This window comes from Fulmarus glacialis, unplaced genomic scaffold, assembly GCF_000690835.1.
Source record: "Fulmarus glacialis isolate BGI_N327 unplaced genomic scaffold, ASM69083v1 scaffold7739, whole genome shotgun sequence".
Classification (NCBI taxonomy): domain Eukaryota; kingdom Metazoa; phylum Chordata; class Aves; order Procellariiformes; family Procellariidae; genus Fulmarus; species Fulmarus glacialis.
Window position 1 is genome coordinate 2,713 of NW_009235140.1, and position 16,132 is coordinate 18,844.

The 16,132-nt window shown below is 43.5% G+C and overlaps 1 protein-coding gene across 1 annotated transcript in view; it reads left to right on the forward strand.

Moving 5' to 3' along the window:
• The first annotated feature begins 1,738 nt into the window (after nt 1–1,738).
• The window catches only part of LOC104082683 (RNA-binding protein 6-like), a 54,423-nt gene continuing 40,029 nt past the window's right edge, over nt 1,739–16,132 (forward strand). Inside the window, 4 exon segments of the mRNA XM_009585900.1 lie at nt 1,739–1,851; nt 3,865–5,203; nt 5,972–6,061; nt 7,047–7,116. Of these exon segments, the coding sequence (XP_009584195.1) occupies nt 1,808–1,851; nt 3,865–5,203; nt 5,972–6,061; nt 7,047–7,116 (1,543 nt within the window). The 5' untranslated portion in view covers nt 1,739–1,807.

Sequence of the window (16,132 nt, forward strand, 5' to 3'; positions counted from 1 at the left end):
CATACTCACGGATGTTGCTGCATGGCTCAGCTGATCTATGCCAGGCCTGATATCAGTCCAGTGGTATTTTTTCCCCCATCTGATAATTTGAATATTATGTCCAAACAGTTCCCAGCTGGCAAGGGATATTTTTTTTTTTTAAGCATCAGTAAGCTTGTTGACTTAATAAGAACTGGAGTGGGGGAGGAAATCCAAAAGGGAAGAACAAGAAACACCAGGTCTGCAGATGTCTGCAGGCTGCAAAAGATTGTAGATAAAAGGACTGGCTGATGACAGCCAATCGTAGTAATGACTGCCATAACAATCTCCGTTCGCCTGCCCTCTCCGTGGAGGGCGCAGTGTCAGTTCTTAGATTCACCTCTGAGAAAGAAAAAATGATAGAGCTCGTGGAGGAAATCCTTGGGACCAGGGAGGTCCCAGCTTGTTGCATTGAGAGCCATGTTAAATGTGAGCAGACCAGTGCTCTCGGGCTTGGGTGGCCAACTGAATGAATGTGTTTCTTTAGAAATGGCATTACAGTGGATGGATTGGGAGTGGTCGTACAGATTGCCTTCATCAGCCTCCGCACCCCTGCACGCTGAGGCCTGCCAGGCCCTGCTGTCCCCGGCTCCCACGTGAGCGTTCACTGGCTGGCGATGGAGCCTGGCAGGAGCGGATGCTCCCTCTTGGCAGGGCAGCTCCCTTTAGGTCCTTGGCACAGGCGGCTGCCGGCTGCGGCATCTGGAATGGATCCCTGGTGTGATGTCTGTCATAACCTGCTCTTTCAACCTGCCACCCGTACAGCAGCACTGGCCTTTGGGAGTGAGAAGAAACAGGATCTTGTGCGCTTTTCTTTGACAATAGCTGCTCTAGCCAGGCCTGGCGGTGACTGTCCGTGCTATCTGCTGTTCCACCTAACCACTGCACTTAGTTTAATCCTGCTTTTGAGCTGCTTTGTAGAAGCACGCGAGCCCCAGGTCTCCTAACCTTGGTCTGGTGGCACGGCAGCCCTCCTGAACCACTGCAACTGGACTATCCAGAGCAGGTTTGAGACCATCAGGTTGCTAGTTACCTCATTTTGCTCTATGGTCTGCTGCAACCTTTTTTTGGGAAAGACGGAAGTACTTCCCGTTTCAAGTCGTGGCTTTGGCAATCGCCAGGAAAGCCTCACATTCTCCGTTGGTGGGAGGAAGTGGATGAAATTTTAGATCTCTGTTGAGGCAAGTGTTATTTGCGGCACTCAGCTTGATGAGGGCAGTGTTGGAGAACAGTGCCTGTGATGATTTATTGGCAAAGCCTAGTCTGTTATCTACATACTTCTGAGGGCAGAGTAAGCATAGTAGACCAATAGTAGTGATCGTTTCCTTGAACAGCAAAGAGCTTTTGGCAAGAATAGTTTGGATTAAACATTAATTGCAAACTGTTGTTCGGCAACGGTCCTTGTTGTTTATGGATCGTGGTGTTCTCACGTTTCTAGCTGCACTCCGAATAGTGTCAGACAGCACACTATGTTGGAAAGCTTTATGTTAATCAAAGCAGATATCAAATTGTTTGCCCACCCATATTGACAGTTTGATTTCAGAAGTCATTTGACGCTTGCAAATTTGAACATGGAGAAATGCAACAATTAAATTCATTCATGCCTCAGTGTGGTCCTGTATGTTTGTGGATCCTGATCAGATGTTCCGCACACCTATTCTCCTAACCAGCAGTGTTTTTCTTACGTGATATGTGGCTTATTGTCATGTTATTTATTCAACAGGTTGTGCTGTCTTGGTGTTCTTAGAGTGAACTATCCATTTCTGGAAACCTACCAGACAAGATTAAAATGTGGGGAGACCATCGACAAGGCAACAGAATGGGGTCTTTTCGGTAAGCACTTGAATGTACAGTTTGTTTCAGCAACATGCTTAAATACAATAAGCCATAGGAACTTTTTGTTTGTCAGTATTTCTGCACATCCTCCTGTAAGCAGACTGTTTTGGTAAAAGCTCTGAGGTCCATGTGGAGCTAGGTGTGATTGCCAAAGGATAGGCAAATTAAGTGAAAGTGTAACTTTCTGCATTTCTGTGAAGTTTTTTCATTTCTTTTTTTTAAAACAACAGCTGCTTTTAGTATTTCTATTCCTTCTCCACACCACCTTTTCTAGCAATACTTAGTTTAGCTGTTGTAAGCTAAGGTGATGATATGCCATATGGATTTTGGTGCTATGCGCTCTTAAGACCTAGAAGAGAAGTGCCAAATAGTGTGATGTTGATTCTCTTCAAGTGCTTGCCTTAACTTCAGAAATACTGGCACTTTATTGCAAGCAGGATTTTATGAAAAGTTTGAGAGTTTAGCTTTCTCCATGAGGTTAAGTAGATCATATATCCTTCATAAGACATTTTTGAATGTCACTGGAACTGTTTTAAAGATTCGGATGCAACTGTACCTGCACAGCATGATATTTTTCTTAGTTTATATTCCTCTGGTTGTTACTAGGCCCTGTGTTTGCAAGAGTGCTGTGGGTATAAAAAAAAAAAAAAATGGAGGCACCAAGAGCTAGGGATTTGCCCTGTTGTGCATAATTCTTTCATCCTTTGCTCATGTGTCCAGCTCAGTTACGTGAATATCAGCGTGATAAAGGTACTTCCTCATGGCTACCTTAGGTTTCTGCGATAAGAATACTTCAAATAACTGTCCGACTGTAATGTGTTGAGAAAGCTGATGACATTTGAGCTACGAAAACCAGTATTCTCCAGAACATGTCTTAACGGTATTGATAGGAGCGTGATTGTGGTTTGTGATGATATCAGTAGTGCTGTTCTGCTGATTTTTTTAAGTGGATTTTATTGACATCATTCTGTACTGTATTGGGTGGGGAATTCTAACCTTGAACCAAGTTTTAATTACTGCTCTATATGGTGGTGAAACAGGGGTGTGTAGCTTAGGAAATCTGTATATGATTTGATTAACTGTGCAAATGTCACCTTGTATTCTGTTGGAAAGTGATTCTATAGTGAAACTTGAAGAAGAACATGACTTGCTGTAGTTGCTAAGGAAATGTCCACTGATTTGGGTAGCATTTGGTGTTATCTTAAAATGTGTTGATATTTTATTATTCTATTTTTTAAAAGATGTATTGGAGCCTTGCTTAAATGAAAAATCAGGTAGCTCCATCTCAAAAAAAGAAACTCACCGGGTTTTGAAAAACTGTCTTAAGAGGAAACCTCTTCCTGAGTGGTTTTATGCGGATATCAGGAGAGCTCATAGCTAGTGTTGTCAACTCGGTGTAAGACAGCCAGTCTGGAGGCACGAGCACAGGATCATCTTGAATGTTGATTGTTGGCATATTCCTGTGAGGCATCCTCAAAGTCTGAACTGATAGCTTTCAGCATTTTGCCAGTTTAGACTCCAGCACAAGGAAGCGTAAATGAGCCTCTGTAGTATGTTAATAGAGCATGTTTGGTAACCTCCGCTTTTATGTGCCTCAGGATGATGTGTGAAGTTAGCCGTTTGTAATACTGCCCGGAGAGCTTAAGCTCAAGTGGTTCCTCACAGGCATGTGCTGGTGATGCTAATGAACAAACACACCAGCTGGTGGAACCTTGAACAGCTGCAGAGCTGTGTGCAGTGCAGATCTATGTGGATTGCTACCATCATTAACCCATTAATATTGCAGGTATTCCCTGTTGAGTGCTTCTGGAAATTGTGCTGAAATGGGAGCACCCAAGTTTACTTTCTCACATCTGTCGTATGCTGCCTCATCTTAAACTGCCAAACATCAATATCTTCTGCGGATCTTAGACTGTTACACAACTCTATAAAAGTTTAGAGAAGAATGTGCTGCTGTGTAGATTTCAGACTCTAAGCACGTTATGAATAATACTGTCTTTATTTCTACAGTGGGAGCCAAGAAGAAAGGTTTGCTCCCGGGTGGAACAGGGAATATCCTCCTTCCCTTGATAGTCTTGCTCAAGAAAGACACTCTGGCAACTTCTCTGGCAGAGAATCACTTCCTTTTGATATCCAGGCACTCACAGGCCTCCTCAATCCTCAGTTTGCCAACAGAGAGGAACCTTCTTTCAGCTTTGGAGCTAGAGATGGACCACGTAGTGACTTCAGAGGTGGGGAGGGACACCATGATTTCAGGGGCAGAGATTTCCCATCATCTGACTTCCAGGGCAGAGATGAGTCTCAGATGGATTTCAGAGGTAGGGAGCCACCCTCTTCTGAGTATAGGGGCAGGGATATGTACTCTGGAGACTTCCGGGAGAGAGAAGGGCCACCTATGGACTTCAGGGGTGGGGACGTTCCTTCAGTGGACTACAGGAACAGGGAGACGTTCCGTATGAACTACAGGGATAGGGAAGCACATAATATGGATTACAGGGGCAGAGATGAACCTCCATCAGACTTCAGGGGAAGGGGGTCTTTTGATCTAGACTTCAGAGGTCGAGATGGATCTCATTCAGACTTTAGGGCAAGAGATGTGTCTGAGTTAGACTACAGGGGCAGAGAGCATTCCTATTCAGACTTCAGAAATAGGGATGTACCTGATTTGGACTTCAGGGGTGTGGGCACCTCTGATCTGGACTTCAGAAACAGAAATGCACCATCGTCAGACTTCAGAAATAGGCACAGGTCCCGATCTGATCAGGATTTTAGAAGCAGAGATGTGGCTCCTCCTATGGACTTTTCAGACAGGGAAATGCCTCCTGTGGATCAAAGCCTTGTAGATTTTAGGCGCAACCAATCTACTGTACCTTTAGCAGAAAGAGAGGGCTCTGGTTTAAGCACCAGCAAGAGAGAGGAGTCTGCACTTGGTCTAGATAGAACTCCCTTTGGTAGCCAAAAAGGAGAATTTCAACATACAGAAGCACCAGCCAGAGAAGAGGAATCCCTCGGATTGGGTCTTGAAGACGACACTTCACACAATTTCCAAAATAGCCGTGGACCTCTTCCCACTCTTCAGGACCAAGAGGAGCAACCTCAGACCTTTGCTAACAAGCAGCAGCAGCAGCAGCTTTCTGGGGGGGAGCAGCAAAGATCCGATTCTGATCTTGGGTTAAAGGGTGAAGGTGGCCTGGATTTCCTTGGAAGACAAGATACTGACTACCGAAACATTGAGTATCGCGATGTGGATCACCGGCTGCCGGGGCATCAGATGTTTGATTATGAACATGGCAAGTCCTTTTCAGAAGGAAAACCCAGCAAAGATGCTAGGCCCTATAAGAGCCTTCAGGTAGGTGGTTTTGTCAATTGATGTTTCTGTTAAATGTGTGTTGGCCAAAGAATGGAAGGAGCTGGGAAGGAGTCTTCTGTTCATATCCCATCTATCCTAATTCATTGTCCTTCTCTGAGATCATCCTCATGCTCCAGGTTGTTTTAATGGGCACCCTTTCTATCTCAGAAATACTTTCTTCTCAAGAGAAATGCAATTTAGCAATTGAGAATTGCTAAATACGTAAAACCAGATTTGGTTCAGAAAGTCCCCGGGCTGAAAATGACCGATGAAGGAAGGGTGTTATGGAGGAAGTAGTATATAGAAGAACTTGTTTTCTTATTTTCTCCTGGACATCGCTTATGAGCACTACCAGAGAGAAGCTACTGCCTTAGATGGACCTGTGTAGAACAGTACTGCTGTTCTCATGCATGCTTTCTTTTCCTTCAGAGTTAACTTTGAAATCTGAAGGTAATGGTAACTACTGAGTTAATAACTACTACTGAATTTGAATCTCCCACTGCTGGAAAGCAGAGAGAGGTGATTTGCCTGTTTTGTTTTCCTGGACCTAGATCTCATTGTACAGCTCAATAAGCATATGAAGCTAGTAATGCTAGTCCTCCAGAGCTCTCTGAATCTTAATCAGTGTCGTGCTTAAAGATTTGAGCCAGTCTGCTTATGGGCCTTTGCCTTTGAATTATACCCTGCTTTTTTTTTGTTACTGTTTTGTGTATCTTGTGAGCTAGCATCTCTCATTTGTAAAAACCATCTTAATTGTGTGAACTCAAGGACCAAGATTACCGGACCTGTCCCAAATATGTGAAGCCGAGCAAGCTCATTCGGCTGGGAGGAGTGCCTGAAACTGCCACAAAGGATGATGTAAGTGGGATGTTTTTCATCCAAAAACTTCTATCAAGGATTTCTAAATGTACCATTTTTAAGCGTAGTTAATGTAGTTCAGACGGTCTGCCATTTTCCCCAGGGAAAATCCAGATTTAGAATTGATTACAATGGTTTTTTTTTTATCTGATTATTCTGGTTTTTGGGGGGTCTGGAAGTGATGAGTTTTTCTGCAGTCAGATGTGGGGTGTTGGTGGCTAAAAGCCTTGACTCCAGACTCTTTTTAACATGCCTTACTTCCAGCATTGCTTTATACATACCAAATATTGTTACTACTTTGTTACTATATTTTTGGCTTGGAAGATGTGCAGTGTCTAAGTGAACTTGTTTGTTCTTAGTTACTTGAAATTGCTTAAAAGAGATCTTATAAAGATGGAAAAGATGTCTGCTGCTACTGCTGATTTTAGTAAAAAAAAAAAAAAAAAAATCCAGGCTACAAGGTGAAAGAAGTTCCCTTTCCAAAAGCTTCCACTTTGAATTAGGATGGTTTTTTTGGTGGCAGTTCCAGACATGAGAACCCCTACATGCCACAGTTTTTGCTAGCTAGTTTAGCTGTGATGATCAGAGCTTCTGAGGCTTGATACTGAAGAACTCATGACAAAAACTTTGTCCATCAGAGGATGGTAAGACTCAGAACAGTCACCCCATGTCCTTTGATTTTCTTAAAAGCAGTAAGACATCTCTGACTTTAAATAAGGATCAGAGGTGAACTGTCTGGCTGAAACCAGCGTGGTAAACCTTGCACAGTTGAATTGTGGCGTAAATCGTGCTCGCTTATTTAAACAAAACCCAAAAATACTTCCCAAAACTCAATAAACAATTCTCAGGTGCTTCTGGAACTTAGTGTGCCAGAGTTAACCTAGAAAGAAAAGAAGTCTTGGGGAGAGAGAAATGTACATTAGCAAGTGCTTCACTTTCTGAGGTTTGATTTTGGAGATTGAAGTGGATCTTGGTTTTGCTGTAGATTCTCAACGCTTTCCGAGGGCCCGATGGGACACCTGTGAAGGACTTGCGACTGAAAGATTACAGTTCAGGTGAGAATGCTTTTCCAGTGCTTCTGGTTTCAGGTTTACAAAAGGGTATTTTTCACACCGATACTCTCTTAGGCGGTTTGGTTAAAGTCTTTGGTGCCATAATTGCAGGTATTTTCGAATGAAAATGCCTACCAAGTTTTGTAGTTTGTCCTCTTGTCTTCAAAACTGATGGCTGCGCTCACTGCTACTTCAGAGGTAAAGAGTGTCTCCTAGTGCCTCTAGATAGATGTAGGAGAAGCAGTAAAGCTGTTCTAATAGCCATCAAGAGTAAAGCCAATGCTGACATGGGACATCAGGTTAATTCCCTAATAAATTTTTTAAATTATTAAAAAATCCTTTTGGATTGTTCTGCATCTTGTTTCTGAGATGGTCTTACTGTGGAACATGTCGTGCACAAATAGTGTCCTCAGGAAACCTGATACATCCTAACATTTCTCCTTCAGTAACATGAAACTTACCCTTCTTAGATATGAAGACAGGTTAAAAAAAGGAAAAGTAAATTTTACAAACAAATACCCAAATACTGGTTCTGGATGCTCTTCCTTGTTCAAACAATGAAGTTTTGCTGTACTTCTGATCAGTATATATAGGATTCTGAAGAAAGAAATATTTTGCAAGGCTGCTTTGTGAGAGAGTTGTACTGGAACAAAGATGTGCGATGGTAGGAAATGCGGGGTGAGTCCTGGGGATTGGTTTGGATTATACTAGTAGGGAATACCTGGAAATGAGAGGGGACCATCTGAAGTTTCTTCTGCTCTGATGATGGTGAACAGAGTGAATTTCTGTCATTTTCCAAAGAAAGGGAGAATGGCAGGACTGTTTTCTGTGTCTTTTTTAAACCTAGGAAAGCAGAGAAGCAGAGGCTTCTACCTTCGTCAGTGCTTTTTCTTATTACCAGTATGGGTTGCATGTGAAGCAGCTGGAATTCTTGGTGCCAATACATTATATAAAGGCTTCCTATGTGTTTAGTAGCTGGGGAGAGAAACTGGGGCAGTTGGGTATTTCTCAAGTATATTTTTGTTTCTGGAAGCTGTCAAAGGGGATTTCACAACCTTCTCGTGAACCTTTGAACGGAAGAACACCCCTGTGTCACGTAATCTGGTCTGGCTCAACAAGAAGGGCTTAAGGGGCACAGTCAGTCTTTCTTGCTTCCTTTCCTCTTTTCTAAGCATAGTACAGCATGGCTGTCGTCAGCCACAACACTGACTGCAACCCAATAATTGCAACATACTCATTTTTTGCCTGTGCTGATGTGATTTATCAGTTGTTTTTTTCTGAAATACATCATTTTTCAGTGATAAATCAACTTGACCTGGGAATCTCTTCATAAGTCTCTTCTCATGTACGTTGTTAGGACTTACTGCCCTCATTAAGAGAACTGTTGTCTGCTCCTTCCCATTCCCCATTTCAAAGGCTACTCAGGATGAGACGCAGTGTCTGAAGTTACGTGCAGAAGCCCTGGTGTCTGCTGGTGGTCGCACATAATATGGGGGTTGCAGTTTTCTGCTGTCCCTCTAAAAGCTGCATTCTGTTTCAGTCTGTCTCCTCAGCTGCAAAGTTTTGGGATTTTTTTAAGTCTTTCTGGCAATTGTGGGGAGGGAAAGAATGAAGTTAAAATTAGCTCATATTTTATGAGCTATTTAAAGCTGTTGTTTAACCCTGTCCAGTCATCATCGGTAATTTAAGCAGTGTAGCATTATTCTAGGTTACGTGGATACTCCAAAGACTTTGTTTTGCATTGTGTCCTGAGGCTGCAAATGCAGCTGCTAATTTAAACAGCTTTCTGATCCTTCTTATGCAAGATAGATACATCTAGGACAATAAAAGCTTCCTGAATTGTGAAAACTTCTTCTTGAAATTGGGTAACTAGAAGCTGTAGTAAATTTAATCCAGCTTTTCACATTAGGTCATTCTATAGAGAAGTGTGTGAAATTGAATTCATATTAACTTCTGAAAAGCTAAGCCTGTTTGAAACTATAGGCCAGTCATGGACTGAACAATGCTTTTATGGTGGAGTGTGTATGTAAATATTCATAAGAATTAAAAGCAGATTTGCTGAGTTACTAATGTCTCTCGGATACACCTGGGCCCACTGGCTGTGTTGCTGTGTCAGCTCAATGGGATGACGGCAGCCTGGCTCAGAAGAGTGCGTGCTAAGCCTGTCTGAGTGGGTTGTATATTTTTAAGTGCTGTCCAGAAATGTTAAAAATAACATTAATCATGAGTATGCATGTTGAGTGTGTTTGAGAGAAGAATGCCTGCAGCTGTTGGAGAACAATAGCAGCCGTAACAGATGACACGCAATTAACTCGAAATAAGTGAGGTTCGATCAGTTTCACAAAAAGATGACGCTTTTCATAAAGCTTATCTCAGCAACTTCAACATGATGATTCCTCTGTATGATCTTTCACAAGACTCTTTCTGTTTTGGGGGAGAATACATGGTTGGTTTTTCTTGGAAAAAGCAGCTCAACTTCTTTTTATAAAGCCCTTTCTTTTTACACGCTGTGTATGTGCTAAGGGGAGCGTATTTTCACTGAAGGTTGTGCTGAGCACGAAACACTTCTTAGTATACCTGCTGTGATTTTAGTATGCATTCAAGCTGTTTATTCTTTAGATTATTTTGTCTCTGAAGCCCAAAGACTGAAACAGTGTCTAGATTTTCAACAAGATAGTGAAAGGAGAGACCTTAAGAAGTGGCATGGTAATTCTATTTAAATCAAAAAGGCAGATATTTACAGACAATGATAAAATATCAAAGTCAGACTTTTTAGTATTACCCTACACAACATTAACTTGTAATTTCCATCAGTTAAATTTTTGAATTGATGCCTGTATGTTCAGACTGAAAGCATCAAATCCATTTGTAGGGGGAAGAGGGCTTCTTCCAACGTAATGTGTAAACCTTGGCAGAAAGAACTGTATTAGATTGTTGGCTTATCTTTCAGCTTGCCTTTTCAAGTGTGTTTGGTCATGTCTGTTCTATTAATTATTACAAAGAATAAATCCTGAGGTGACAGTGGAATCTTCTCAAAGACCATTAACTGCTTTAGTCTGCAGTGTCTCCTGGTGCCTCTTGCTGCCTCATGCAGAGGCAGAGCCGTGGATGTACTGCTGCTTCGGTAGATACTAGCGGTGATGACTTGTCAGCAGCTCTCTGAGAAGGGATTGTGAGCTCCCCCCGTCCCATCTGAAGGTGCTTGTCTCTGCTCACTGGGGTCAAGGCTTTCAAGTGGCTTTACAGTGTGGGCCTCCCTCTGTGGAGCTGTTAGTGTAGCGTGTAACAGCACCAGGCTACTTGTGGCACCGTGTCTGTCATTCTCCTGTTATGTCCGTGTGCTTGTGTTGGTGCTGACTGCCAGAAACTTGAAACCGATACCTTTTGACCTTCGAGGAATCTAACATGAACACACCTTGTCCTGGTTTGATTTTGATCATATTTTAAACTTACCTCCTGCCTGATTCTCATCAAGCTTTATCTCTACTTTCCTGACTAATGTCAAACATAAAAAAAGTCTGAGATATCATCTTGAGTGTCTGATGTGCACAGAACTCTTTGGATGAACGCACACATGTGCCCTGGAGAAGAGACCACACAGAGCTATCTTTATCTTAAAGGGCTGCTTATGATGAGTCATTCACCCTTAAAAGATGCTGCAATGATGTCCAAGTAATAAGTGAAAACATGAAGTGTACTCTGAGCCTTCTGTTCAAATTGTTCTCCTGGACGCAGTCTGCAGTGGGACAAGCTTGGAACATGTGTTTTCCAACCAGGATTCATGTTAGTGTTAGTACCAGCAGTTGGGAAAAGCTGTTCAGGGAAAGCGAGCCTGAGAAATTGCTGGCAGCCCATGAAGCTTTTCTAGCTTACTCTACAAGCCCATCTGGGGAACCGAGAGGAGTTTTTGCTGAGCTGGGAGAGCCTGGTGGAGAATGGACACACTGACCGAGATGGAGAGCAGCATGTGCAGAGACGAGCTCTGTGAAGCGGACCTGGAGGGACCAGGTGAGCTGGATTGCAATCAGAAGGAGCAGTGAGGTCTACCCCAGCCCCTTTAGGTACCCTGTAAATTAGTGCAGCACTTCAGAAATTGGGAGATTTGGGTTTGTTAACCCTCTCCTGACCCTTCTGAATACTCGCTTTTGAACCCTGGGTGGGGATGCGGGAACACAATGCTGCACCCCTGAGGAGCAAAGCCCCTGTGGAAAATGGAATAACTGGAGCAGGGAGGAGCTCTCTGAGCAGCAGGTAATGCTTGGGGCCAGAGGACCACATGGATACAGGTGGCTGATGCTAAAGGAGGCATCCTCCAGTGGTGGAAATGTAGTGTAACCTGAAAAAACCTAGCAGCTACTTAAAGGCACCTGCCTCTTCCATTTTGAAAAGCTTTTGTTTTAGCAAGTACTATTGGCATTAAACATACTTTATTGCTTGCTTAGCCGCCTTCTTGCACTAGCATTTATTGTTTGTTTCATTTCTCCAGACCTGGCCATTATGTGGTGCTTGGAACTGCCCCTTTATCCCTCCCTTTGTTAAACTTAAACTTTGTTAAACTTGCCTTGGCCAAGTCCTAGAAGAAACTGGATTATCTTGCTTGTTCTCACTAAGCTCTGCCACATTGGTGCCCAGTTAAATATTAATAAGCCCCTTAGATAATCCTTTAAAAGGTGCTTTTTTTTTTTCCTCCAAGTGCAGTCTATCTTGTATATCAGAACAGTGAATCATTGGTTTCAGGAATATTTCAGGAAGCCTCTGAAATTTAGAATTGTATTCTGTAGTGTTGCATTTTGCTAAAACTCATAATCTAAAGTCCAGGATTTTACACTTCATGATGGAAAAATTGGTACAGATTTTTGAGTGGTGCACCTCTCCATACTAGGGATAAGTTCTCCATTTTCCATAGCTGGAGTGCGTCCCAAGGCAGTGAGATCTCCTCTCCCTTAAAGCAGAGCTCCTGTTGTGGTAGTAGGCATGGCTATGCATTTGTCTGGCCCACATATAACTGAGTCTTAGCTCCCTCACTGTAGCTGTATGTCTGGGTGGGGTTTGGGCTAGTAAAGCTCTTGGAGGTCAGAAGCACTGGTGAAATACTGCGCTTGCCCCCGTGCATGCCACAGGGGCTGTCGTGCTGCAGCTTCCAGCTTTAGGTAGGGCTGAGGAGCTGAGCTGCTCTGCATGGGGAGGGGATGTTTCTGGAGGTGTGCAGCAAACTGTGCTAAACTGAGACCTTTTCTTTTCTTTCAGGAGTGATGCAGTCCCTTGGGTAAACCCCTCTGAAGGGTGGATTTGTGGCCAGCTAGTGGCTTCCTCACAAAGAGGGCTTGGCACCAACCCTATGGAGTTTGATTAGGAGCAGATCCTACAAGGACTTATATTCTTTGGTTTGGTACAAAGAACGTGCTGTGGGTTGATGTGAGATGTCTCTAATACATGCTGTGGCACAGAGGTGCATCTTGCCTGTTGTGCTAATTATACAGAAGACAACTTGGCTCACCATCAAGGCTGGTGCTAATGCACCACAGGAAGAATAATCTCCTCTTGCTGTGTTTAGTGCTTTGCACAGTGAAGATTGCGTGGCCCACTCTACTGTGTCAGCCACGAATAAGGGCACGCAGATCTCAGGCACTTGCTGAGAGCTGAAGTGATCATCCACGAGCTCACAAGATGCTGTAGCACACATGGAGTTTCCTCTTGAGGCACGACCAGATCACCCGCTCATCAGCAGAGTTCTTCAGTCTGGAGGGGCTCGCCTTTCAGATACTGGGGAAATATCTTCAGCGCTGATCTATGTGAAGCAATTGATTCTTGTTTGTAGCCAAAATAGCCTGCCAAGGGCTAAAAAAGCACTTAGCTGGAATTAGTCCATGGTCATCGATACCAGTGCTTGCCAGTTTTCCCAGCTGTGCGGGCAGTAGGCTTTTGGCTGGTCTTGCTTGATTTCAGGGCAGTAGTGCATTGTCTCTTGGAAGCAAAAGGCATTCTTGCCAATCTTTCTTCATCTGTGATGTGGTGGCTTAGGAAACAGGAAGTACAAATCTGTTTTAAGTCAGTGTTTGTGACTGATCAACCTTGGTTCAGGGTTATAAGGCCTGTTCAACAGGCGAGGCAACAAACACATTCGTCCATAAAACATTCTCACAGCCTTTTTGAAGTGCAGAATCCTTCCCTCTGTAACATTTTTACAAATGTGCTCACCCTTTTTGCATCTCCAGCATAAAACTTAAAGGCTTTTCACAGTGTGCTGACATTATTGCATTGATTGCTTTTCTGAGTCATTTGTGCTAAATGACAGATCATATATCCTGGAGACCACGTTCACATTAGGAGCACTTTAAAACCAAGTTCCTCTCTGCAACACTTTCCCATGTATGCAGCTTCCAGTCCTCTCATGGAGTTTTGTGTTGGCCCCTGCCTTCCTTGGATTCCAGGTGTCTGTACAACTTTGTCTTTAATAAAGCTACAGTGTGTACGATCTTAGTGTTGTGGGTTTTTCCCTCCTCACTGTGCTTGTGTACAAACTACCCTCCTTGTGGGCTGAGAAGGGTTGACAGCCATTTGGGGCTCTGACTGTTGTAGTTCCTGTACTTTACGTGGCTGCCTGTGTCTGTCTTTGAGGGTATCTCAGGCAGGTCCTTTCTGGGTCTTGTCCTCCTGGATGGAGGGAGGAGGATGGACTGTACTGCTCTACTTTTCAGGATGTAGCTGTGTTTCCTATCCTGTGGTTTCAGTGCCGTTCTCTTGTGCAGCGCTGTCACGAACAAGTGCATAAGGATGTACTTTTTTATACAGAGGGACAGTATGAAGTGGCAGGCCTTTTCCCAGCAGCCAGCTGTGGCTGGTAAATGCTCAGCCTTTGAAAGTAATTGGGGATATGGCTTGTTGCAGATTGTCCTGTTTAGTATTCAACAGCAAGCTTTTCTGGTACAGCTCTTCAGCTTTAGTAGCTCTGAACACCAATTTATCTGTGCAGTAAAGACATCTGACAAATTTATGGACGCTCAGAATCCACCAGCTGGTATTGAGAGAGCTCTCGGTTTTGGCTTCTGAGCTTGTGTTAGCATAGATAGATTGCCACTGTTCCCTGCCGTGCTGCGGGGGTGCCCTCCAAGTTTTCAGACTGTGTGGACAGCTTTGTTTTCTCTTTATTCTCTCTTCTCGCTACGGAAGGCACTATGCTGTTGCCCATCCTCACTGTAATGGCAAGACTCACTGCATAAGCACAGATACGGCCACTGCTGTGCATGTTCAGGAGCTCCTGGCTTCTTGGAAGCATCGAGTGTATTATGCCTGCTAATAATAGTACACTGTAATAGCGTAGAGATACAGAGAAAGCCCTGTGTTTTCCAGTATTTCCCTGTGATGAGGTATTCACTCTTCAGTATGGATGACCTGCATCTGCATCTTTCCTTCGAGGAAACAGAAAAACTCGTGCATGGGGTTATGGACATATTGCCAAAACCTCCCACAGATGAGGTAGCTCTTCCTATCGACCAAGGAATAGCAGGTTCTCTGAGAATAGCACATCTCTGAGTGTGCAAAATCCTGTCTCCACTACCTAAGCTGTGCAAAGATCAGCATGTGAGATTGCAGATTCCTTCAAGGGATGTGGAAGCCCTTCATATTCACTCCATACTTTATGCCGTAGTTCCCTTTGAAGCAATAGAATTTTCTTCTCTAACATGGGTGAAACTGTAGAGGATTTCCCCAGCTGCACTCTGCTCTGCCATGCTCTCTCAGGAGAGAGCAAGCCCCAAGAATATCCTTGCTTCAGCAGGCTGGCCATGGCTCTGCTTCAATGTCTTTGCCCAAAACTGCAAATGCTTTTCTTCTGTGATAGTTCTGTCTCATCCTACAGGAAAAAACACAAGTGAAGTGTTGTTGAGATGGTTGAGAAGCTCTCTGCGTATGGAGACTCCATCATTATCATCTTCTGCCCTCAGGCTGCTTGGCCCCATCTGGCAGGTGCAGGGACCTCCACCATGTTCGCAGCTGGCCCAGCTGTTCAGTTTAGCATAGTGTCTTTTGGCAGAGTTACTTTAATAGGAGGCCATCTTCTCTCTCCTCTAGCCTGGAAGGTAATATGTTTGTATTGCACCACAGCAGACGGGTTTTGAAGCAGTTGTTTTTGAGAAGTCAGGTGACGGTTCACATGGACTTAAAGACGTAGATGTGGCACTTAGGGACATGGCAGTGTTTACGGTTGGACTCGACCTTAAAGGTCTTTCCAACCTAAATGATTCTATGATTCTAAAGGTTACCTAATGCCTTAAGCTTGTAGGGGTGGGCAGTAACATGACTTACTGTGTGCTCGTTCCTAGAACCAAGGAGCTGGATCACCTCTCACATCAGATGCCTTTGTCACCTTGCCATCATGCCTTCTTTCCAAAAGTATCTTTGGTTTGGCATAGACAGAGCTGCTGTCGTTACGTGATCTTTTCATTTGGCCTCCTAAAACTCCAGAGATATTTTTTGATGTCTTCACACCGCTTACAGCCCCTATCAAAGCAACATTATGGTTTTCCTTTATTTAGATCTTTGACATAACAAACTATCATGAAGTAACACATTACTATGTGTCAGTTGTACAGTAGAAACTGTGTATGTAAAGAAACAAGTCTTATTTTAAATCCCAAGTCTTTGATCTTTTTTTCTGAAGCCAAGGAACAGTAATTTTAAGTCAGGCTTTCAGGACTTTTAGCCAAACCATGGTATGCTAACAGGGACCTGTCAAAATTCACTTCACTAAAACACATCTGTTTCAGAGGCAAAATATTCCTTATTCGAATGTTTGTAGAGCAGCTTCCTGGAGCTCTAAATGTGTCCTTACTCCTAAGTATTAAGCAATCATGCCCATTTTCAGTACAGAAAACAACTGAGCATGCTTTGGGAACATCCGTAAAGGATTGTGTGTACATAGAAGCACTTAAGGGAAAATAGAAGTCCTCTGGATTTTATGTGCACGCTCTCCTTGTGTTCTCGTTTCACCTGTCGTATACAGCCTGTGATACTGTAGACT